Source organism: Bidens hawaiensis, unplaced genomic scaffold, assembly GCF_021521415.1.
Source record: "Bidens hawaiensis isolate Kalapana, Puna unplaced genomic scaffold, B.hawaiensis_p1.1 tig00064623_1, whole genome shotgun sequence".
NCBI lineage: Eukaryota > Viridiplantae > Streptophyta > Magnoliopsida > Asterales > Asteraceae > Bidens > Bidens hawaiensis.
In genome coordinates, this window is record NW_027501524.1 from 50,073 (window position 1) to 59,813 (window position 9,741).

Genomic DNA, 9,741 nt, shown 5'->3' on the forward strand with positions numbered 1-9,741 from the left:
ATATTAGTATTTTAGTTGGTATTGTTTCTTACGTTATTATTTTTTTTTTATAAATTTGTATTACTTTTTACGTTCTCATATTAAAATTAAAATGTATATGAACCTACTCATGTAAATATGTGCAATAGATAACCTGTCAAACTTTTCAAAATCTTCATTTTCCCATAACCAAAACCTCTTGAAATCAACAAAGCCTAACAAAAGTCTCCACCAAACATTTGGGGACCTTTAAGAAAAATATTCAATCTATAAACTCAATGTATAAACTTACAAAAGCACAAGGGGTCCAAATATAAAACACACGTCCAGACCTGCTAACCAACTCGTACATGATACATTAAATCTTGTACATGTCTAAAAACAAGCAAATCTCATCTCTACAACAAAACTTGATCTATTATAAGTAGTCCCTTTCATTCCATCTCATGTAACACCCCCACCGCCCATACAAACTAAAATGAGCACACTTTCATCTTTATCGTCTTCTTCCCTGACTCTTGATCTTCTTGTTTATGTTTGTTTACTTATAATCACCATCTTATCCTCGTATTATTTGAATATATTATGGTTGAAGCCCCAAAGATTAAGAAAGAAGCTTGAAAGGCAAGGAATCAGAGGGCCAAAACCGTCTTTTCCATATGGGAATGTGGGTGAGATGCAGAAAATCCAGTCTGCTGCAATCTCCATGAAAGCTTCAAGGTTCATCAATGGATCAGATTTTGTTGGTGATGACTATACTTGTATTCTCTTCCCATACTTTGAACAATGGAGGAAACAATACGGTATGTTACACCTTATCATGCACTTACTATTATTTGATAAATATTTATTATAAAATACTTATATAAATTGATTTTAAAATGGCTAACTCACACGCCAGTAATTTGAAACATATACCTTATATTTTATTCCATTGTTAACTTTTTGTATTTGTGGTTTAGTAATAGGAATCGTAAGAGTTTAATCGGTTGGATCGACTGACTTAAAAACCCTCTTTGATATAATTTTTGTTTTGTTTTTTTCCGTCTATGATAGACATGCTTTAGTTATATATCTCAGCTTTTATAAAAAAATTCACAAAACTCATTAATTTTGCTTATAAATCTATTTTTTTTATATATTTATAAAAAGTGTATAAATGAATTTATTGAACAGTTACAAAAAAAAAATCAAAATGATATTTTAACTTATATGAAATACATTTAAAGAAGCTATAATATGCAATAAGTATGTTTTATGGCTTTTTAAGATACTTAACCTTGAATCATTTGTCGTCTCTTATTAAGTTTTATTTAGTTTGAACTTTGAACTAAAATATAAGGCAAAGATATATTAGCTACAAAGTTCATGAAAAATTCATGATCAATCTATGTACTTTACCTTTATTCTTCTAGGGTTTGACATGATTGATAAGATAAATAGATAATTGTGTTATTCATATGTCAATGATTCCGTTTAAATGGTTAAGTGGTTAAGGTGAAACATATAAAGAGAACTTCAGATAGAGAGAGAAGGTTTTCTCGTTTATAATGGCTCGTTAGTTATCCAAATAAGTTTTAAAAGAATTTTGTGTTTTTCATATATCATTATATAGTTTGCATTTTAATTAATCGAATAGATTTGATCATTCCACTTCGTTCACGTGTCATGACACTAGGTAACTTGTTAAACACACCTTTTTAACTAGTTAGCCCCACATGAATTAAAAGGAAAATTCATTTTTTGACATATATAACAATACTAATTTTTTGCTGATTTTTTTTATCATAATAATAATATTATTATGTAGAAACATAGATATTAAATCAACGACACTAATTAAATATAACCAAATAATGAAAGATTCTTTTAATAATCAAGTGTATATAACCAAATATACTTATAATCAGGAGTTACTTGAATATAATAATAAAATATTTGTGATGGCCAAATTGATGCTCAACGATCAACAATATTATATTGATGTTTAAATGTCACCGATATTTGCATACTCAACGATCAATAATATTATATTGATGTCTTTAGTAGTATAATATTTGAATACTTCGGTGACTTAAGATAAACTGTACACTTTCTTGATGAAGAGACACGTTGTGTGGGACATAATGAGATGTTGTAGTTTCATAATTAGTGTCATTCTATATATCGAAACAAGTTCTTTCTCTAGAGAAATCTTATATATATATATATATATATATAGAATGAATATCATTACAGAACCCTTAAATTATTTAAGAACTTCTAGGATTTATTGAAAACTAACGTTTTTTATAAAATAATTTGTATGTTCATGTTATTTGAGTGTAGTTTCATCATTTTGTATATTTATATTTACGATTACAGTTTTGAAAATTAGTTTTTATACATATCTATGTTTTATTTTACACCAATGTAAATTTGTTAGGACATAAATTTTACACATATGTAAACTTGTGATTTATATATGTAATCAAAATTTTTTATATAAAATATGATAAAACTACTTTTAAATAAAGTTAGTATATAAAAAAATTTAAAAAATGTTTGATTGTTTAGAGTTCCTAACAGTTCTTAACGTTTTTGGAGTTCTTAAATGATATCAACCCTATATATATATATATATATATATATATATATATATATATATATATATATATATATGGGAGGGTTATTCTAAAAAGAAGTAGTTTCCTAAGAAGACTATGAATAAATTATAGCCATTAGATCATGTTAATCAATGATTGAGATTTAAAATTACTGATAACCGACATAGTTTCCTAGAATTGCTCTTTCACCACAATAACCGATATAGTTTCCTAGGATTATTCTTTCACCAAAGGTTGTAATGCTATATGTCAAAAATATATCGGTTCTTACCATTCTTAGAAAACTCTTTATTTTTATTTGAACTCTAAGCCACCAGATTGTTTTATTTGTAAATGCAAGTTTCTCATGCATTTAATTGAATTCACGTGTATGAGTCTCACCAAACCTAGATAACCTTTAAATGAGTTATAACATCTTATTATATTAAAAATTAATCTCACCAAAATTATGACATGAAAATCTTATAAAATAGGGATATACTAAAAATTAATATTCGATTTAATATATATATATATATATATATATATTTATAACTAAGAAATATTTTATACTAAAAAACACAAGCGGTTCATGGGTCTCACCAAAGCCAGATAGCTTTTAAACGAGTTATAACATCTCTTTATTTGTAAAACTATTTCATCATCAAACCCTAAGTATATTATTAACTTCCTTACAATAAATATAATTAAACTAAAAGAAAATTGTACAAAAATGTAAAACAACTTTTGTAATACGGGGATAAAAGCTAGTAACATATATTATATTCCCACTTTCTTGTGTGTTGATGTTTTAAATATATATATAAACGAAACATTTAAAAACTTTTATGTTGCTTCTCACATCATCGCATGCCATCATATTACTTTTTTTTCTTTTGTAAATGGAGTCTTCTTATGCATTTTACTCGAATTCATGGGTATTGGTCACACCAAATCCAGATAGCCCTTAAACGGGTTATAACATCTCATTACATAAAAATTAATCTTACAATTATTTAATATGAAAATCCTACAAAATAAAGATATAGTAAAAATTAATATTTGATTTTTTTAAAAAAATATTATTTATAATTAATAAATAAGTTTATAGCAAAGAAATAATTGGTCACACCAAATCCAGATAGCCCTTAAACGGGTTATAACATCTCATTACATAAAAATTAATCTTACAATTATTTAATATGAAAATCCTACAAAATAAGATTATAGTAAAAATTAATATTTGATTTTAAAAAAAAAATATTATTTATAATTAATAAATAAGTTTATAGTAAAAAAATAAGCGGATCATTAGTCTCACCAAACCCAGATAGTTTTTAATCCGGATTATAATATTTCATTTATTTCTGAAACCTTTTTATTTTCAAATCCTAAATATATTATTAACTTAGTACAATAAATAAAATTAAAATTTAAAAATATATATATAAATATTACAAACGAATAGTGTAAACCAATAATAATGTAAATCAACTCCTCTAATACTGGATATAAAAACTAGTAAATATATATTTAAAATATTCGTTTATACTGACATACAAAATATGATATATGATTATAGTCATCTAAGTTGTCTTTTTCGATTTTGGCAAAACAAGATGGTCCCTATACCCACATGACTGCCCACACATGACACATGAGTAAGTATTATTTTGCTATAATTTGTCAATATATATCATCATTTGATTTTTATATTAATTTGAAGAAAACATGTTTAACTAACGAAATTTTTCCTAGATATTTCGAAAATATTACAATCTCAACACAAGACACATTGACAGTCACCAATCACCATGGTTATTTCTTAACTATTGAAAAAAAAAAAAACTTGAAGTCGTAAATTAATATGTTTAGACAATATCAATAGTGATATTGTTGGATATTACTACCAGCCAATAACGTAATAATGACACAAGAAAAATAGTCGGGTTACCGTATACAATTACTTTATATATGATTGTACTTGATAAAATTAATTTATATAGATATATTTTTTGTTTATAACAAAGTTGTTTTTCCATCTACCAATGGATAATACTAGGAGCATGTTGTATATTGACTGACCTATTGGTACACTGTTTTCTTTTTCATGAAAGAGATGTTTCAATGTTCCTCAGTGTCTGTTTCTTATTTTTATTTTATGTTCCAAGACGAATACAAAAAAATAGAAGAGAAAGTCACGTGGGTCTAGTTACAACTTGTGTACCAGACAAGACTACAACACTATAAATAAAAGAAAACAGCTGTGAAATTTATAACTATTTTAACAAAATCTCAACAACTTAAATTATTGCCTATATTTTAACTTACTAATATTTAAGTTTTTCATTAATAGGTGACATCACCTTCATTTAGAATTAAAATATTAAACAGGCCCTACAAATTTGAACCTAATTAAAAACTTTATTTTTCTAAGGATATCATCTTATAATAAATTTTAGTTTATATTAAAATATCTCTCAATGATGAGATATTAACAAAATTTAACAATTACCACCTAGTAGAGCGCACTTTTTTTCTTTTATTTAACTTAGAGTTAAATCCATTACGCTCTTGTTAAATGATTGTTTAGTTAAAGTCTCACACGTTCACTATTTGTATGAATGTGACGTAATATACCAAAATGGATTCCAATTTCCAAACGCCTCACAGACAAGGCGATCTGAAGATTTTCTCAATAATTTGTTATAAATATTTATAGTCCCCCGTTAGAAAGATATATGTTTTATAAACTTAAAAGTATGTATCATCGATCCATCACCTTTCCTTTTTCATCTTATCTGTTAATTTACAAGTCAACTTAGCTAGGTTTAGTTTATAAGGTACAAGTCAACTTAGCTGCGCATGCTATATTGCTATAATACTTGAGATGTTTATTTGAATTTCCTTTTTATATAATGAGCTGGGTGGAATATTGGTACTGTTGTTTGATGTGATAGTGTGATATATATATATATGTCTTGTTGCTCCTTTTCCTTTTGGCCATGGAATAATGCAATGCAAACATTATGTTTCAACTTTATGTCTCCACCTCCGATCCTCCATATTTATTGCCTACTAAATAACCACAAATTAATTCATACTTAAATAGTTTAATTACTTTGGAGCTTTTGGTAATATGATGAACTCATAAAGGATCTTTTTTGAAATATCCTAACGATAATTATCTACGTTGAGTTGACTATTTGTTCCTCATACATACATTGAATGTTACTTAAAAGGGGGGAAAAAAAAGAAGCCTTTTTTTAATATTCTTATAGTCGATATATATCTTCTAGCGTTAATTATTAATATGAATTATGAAACTCCTAATTGGATAGATTAGATCTAAACTTGAGATCTAATTCTAAGGTCTTAAGGTTATATATATTCTTAAACAAACTGATTGGCCAACGAAAATAACTAATTGAAAGCATCCACAACTTAATGCTAATCAAGATTTCACACGTGTCATTCTCTTGGCTGACTATATTTAAATGCATCAACTTTTTTTTTGTTTCAAATGAAAGTCCAAATGGTTGGGTTAAGTTGACCCGAAACACTTGTTTTCCAACAATTTCAAAATAACAATAATAACAACAATAATAATAATAATAATAATAATAATTGGATTGCAAATTAAACAATTTTCTAGTTGAGAACGCACATTAACTATTGTGTTTTAACCATTTATTGTCGATAATTTAAAGGTGTTAAAAATTAATACACGTCCTTGGTTTTTTTTTCTTAAAACACAATAATTAAATAAGTTGTATGTCTTGAGGAGTTGAGGACACGCATATTGTGAATCTTTTGACTCGTTTCCTTTTCAGTCATAGTTTTTCTACCCGTTCGAACTAATAGAGATATATCATAATTTGTGTGTTATTAAAAGTGTTTGGATGCAGGTTCAATATTTACATACTCAACAGGGAATAAGCAACACTTGTATATAAATGATCCTGAACTGGTTAAGGAAATGAACCAGTCCATCACACTTGGACTGGGAAAACCTTCTTACATCACCAAAAGACTATCACCTTTACTTGGAAATGGTATTTTGAGATCAAATGGCCATTTTTGGGTTCACCAGAGGAAAATTATTGCCCCCGAATTCTTCATGGATAAAGTCAAGGTACATTGTTCCTTTTCACTCTTATCCCACCAGACAAACTCCATGCATGAACTTATAGCTGTAGAGGTTCATAACGCAATCCTATCATTAAACAAAGGGTTAACAAAATGATAATGATACGATCGTGTCATAAACTTATAGTGTACAATCTTTTTCTTAATTAACTAGGGTATGATGGGGCTCATGCTGGAATCGGTCGAACCACTTTTGCGAAAATGGCAAGCGTGCATTGATGTTCAAGGTGATCTAAAAGCCGAGATAAGAGTTGACGATGATCTGCGGGCAGTTTCCGCAGACGTGATCTCAAGGGTATGTTTTGGAAGCTCTTACACCAAAGGCAAAGAGATATTCTCCAAACTTAGAACCCTTCAAAAAACCATCTCCTCTAAAGGCATGCTCTTTGGCCTTCCTACTCTCGGGTAAGTTTCAACAATGTTTATAAAAACCGTTACAAAAGTACCCGAGAATTGAAAAGTTTATGTAAAACAGACAAAAGAAGGATGTGAAGAGTTTGGAAAAAGAGATAGATTCATTGATTTGGGAGGCTGTGTGTGAAAGAAAATGTCAAGAGGCATCATTGTTGAAGAAAGATCTTTTGCAAATGATCTTGGAAGAAGCCATGGACCATTTTGCAAGTAAAGAAGAAAGCAGGCATTTCATTGTTGATAACTGCAAGAATATTTACTTTGCGGGACATGAATCGACGAGTGTGGCTGCATCATGGTGCTTGATGTTGTTAGCTTTGTATCCACAATGGCAGACCCGTATCCGTGATGAAATGTCCCAAGCGTGTCCTAATGGCTCACTTGATGTGGACTCACTTCCTAAGTTGAAATCGGTAAAGTCCATAACCATTATTACACCAGTTTTATTTTAGTTGTTTATCTGGCTGTGAAGGGATGGCAAATTCTAACATGACATGAAAACAGTTAGGTTTTGGGTTGTCATATCTAACCCGTTTAATAAACGGTTCGTGTTCGGGTTGGCCTATTTAACCCATTTAGGTATAAGTCAAACCAAGCAGGTCGACCCGCCAACCCATTTACCACTTGTTTAAACCATTTATTAAAACTCGATTTAACCAGTTTATAACATGATTACAGCCGGCCAACCCGTTCAACATGTTTAGAAACATAGGTTAAACAGGTCGTGTTTAGGTTTAACTATTTAATTTTACGGGTCGTTTTCAGGTTGACCTGTAGGTTAAACGCTGGCCCAACAGGTCAACCCACCAACCCACTTAACCTATTTTTACAGCAAAATTAACAAGTTTATAACTTGATCACGTTTGACATGTTTAGATAAACAACTTAAATGGGTTGCGTTCGTGTTGACCTATTTCATATAATGGGCCGTGATCGGGTTACCCATTTAACAAAAAGGTAGATCTAACAGGCCAACCCGTTAACCACTCGTCTAACCCGTTTATTACATCCCACCAACTCAATTAACAAGTTTACAGCTTGATTACTATCCGCAAACCTATTTGACACATTTAGAGAAATGGGTTAAAACTTAAAAGATCTGAAGTGTACCTGGGCTAGGATTGATGTTTTTGACACAAATAAACAAACGGGTCGTGTTCAGGTTGAAAATTTAACCACCCAACCTGACGCAATTAACACCCCTAATTTCAATAATCAAAAACCACATAATCATTTTCAAACTACACCTATGCAGGTAACAATGGTGATTCAAGAAGCAATGAGGTTGTTCCCACCAGCAGCATTTGTGTCAAGAGAGGCACTAGAAAGGACACAAATAGGACACTTAGACGTGCCCAAAGGCGTCTGCATATGGAGCTTGATCCCGACACTACACCGTGACCCTGACATATGGGGACCCGATGCCCATAAATTTCAACCCGAGAGGTTCGTTAACGGTGTAATCAAAGCATGCAAAGCCCCCCAAGCTTATGTCCCGTTTGGAGTCGGTGCTCGGTCCTGTTTAGGCCGAAACTTTGCAATGGCTCAGTTAAAAGTGGTCATCTCACTTATCACTTCTAAGTTCACATTTTCTTTATCCCCAAATTATCAGCATTCTCCTGCTTATAGAATGATTGTACAACCAGGACACGGTGTCAACATCATCATTCAAAAGTTTCAATAGAGAGATGATATTATTGTATGCATTCTAATGTATAACATGTTTTGTAGAATCAAGTTGTTTTGATATAATAATTACAAGCATACATAAAACATTAAAACTTTCTATAGGGTTTCTTTGATGCATGTTGGATGAAGATCATAGCCACAAACATGACACGAAAATGCCCAAAATGCCCCTCGTTTCTTGCAGAAATCACAGATGTATGCTTTTGCCATATCGAGTTTAAGAACATGTTCGTGCTTAATATCTTTAACTTGTTGAGGTAATCCATCTTTGTGTAAAAAACGAGCGTAAAAAATGTAAACTAATGAATATAGTGAATGTAAATGAACAGATTTAAACGATCGAACGTAAACGAACATTCACGAACATAAATGAGCGAACGACGCATGTGTTCATGTTCATGCTCATTCATTTCAGTTCGTTTACAGGTCTACTCCCTGTCTAGCTTAATGTTATGCATGTACCAACACACATCCAACCAGAAGGACACACTGAAATTTAATCATACAAGTTGCATCAGTAGTTCCTGCTTTATGATTCAAGTTAGCAAAGACTGAAGAACAAAGACAAAAAAAAAACACAAATTTCTTGATCAACTACCCGAGTTAATTTATCAAACCAGTGAGATAATAGAAGTATTTGCAACTTTAGTATAAGATCATGAAATAGATAATTTTTCTCTAAAAAATTCTGATCAGCTTGAAAGTTTTGGTGGATATTCCAAATCTGGCACTGCAAACAACCATGCCATCAAGTAAATGAATTAAAAGAGGGTGCTTTAAACTTAAATCAAGTTTAGTAAAAAAAAACTTTCATTTTTTTCATGAATTCTTTTCATACCTTCTGTTCACCAGATAAAAGATGGTGAATTCCTTCTTGTTCCATGATAATCTTGAAGTTCTGAGTGCAAAAGTCAGCAGATTCACAGGC

The 9,741-nt window shown here is 30.2% G+C and overlaps 1 protein-coding gene across 1 annotated transcript; it reads left to right on the plus strand.

Moving 5' to 3' along the window:
• The first annotated feature begins 311 nt into the window (after positions 1-311).
• On the plus strand, positions 312-9,065 carry LOC143604281 (cytochrome P450 714A1-like). The gene is made up of 5 exons (XM_077080811.1): positions 312-782; positions 6,473-6,699; positions 6,868-7,118; positions 7,189-7,537; positions 8,380-9,065. The coding sequence occupies exons 1-5, from the start codon at positions 458-460 to the stop codon at positions 8,806-8,808; spliced, it is 1,581 nt and encodes a 526-aa protein (XP_076936926.1). The 5' UTR covers positions 312-457; the 3' UTR covers positions 8,809-9,065.
• The last annotated feature ends 676 nt before the right edge of the window (positions 9,066-9,741 follow it).

Bases quoted from the DNA above. Each gene is read 5' to 3' on its own strand.
- LOC143604281 (XM_077080811.1), top strand. From the start codon at position 458: ATGAGCACACTTTCATCTTTATCGTCTTCTTCCCTGACTCTTGATCTT. The intron at 783-6,472 runs GTATGTTACACC...GTTTGGATGCAG, and splicing joins ACAATGGAGGAAACAATACG to GTTCAATATTTACATACTCA. The intron at 7,538-8,379 runs GTAAAGTCCATA...ACACCTATGCAG, and splicing joins CACTTCCTAAGTTGAAATCG to GTAACAATGGTGATTCAAGA.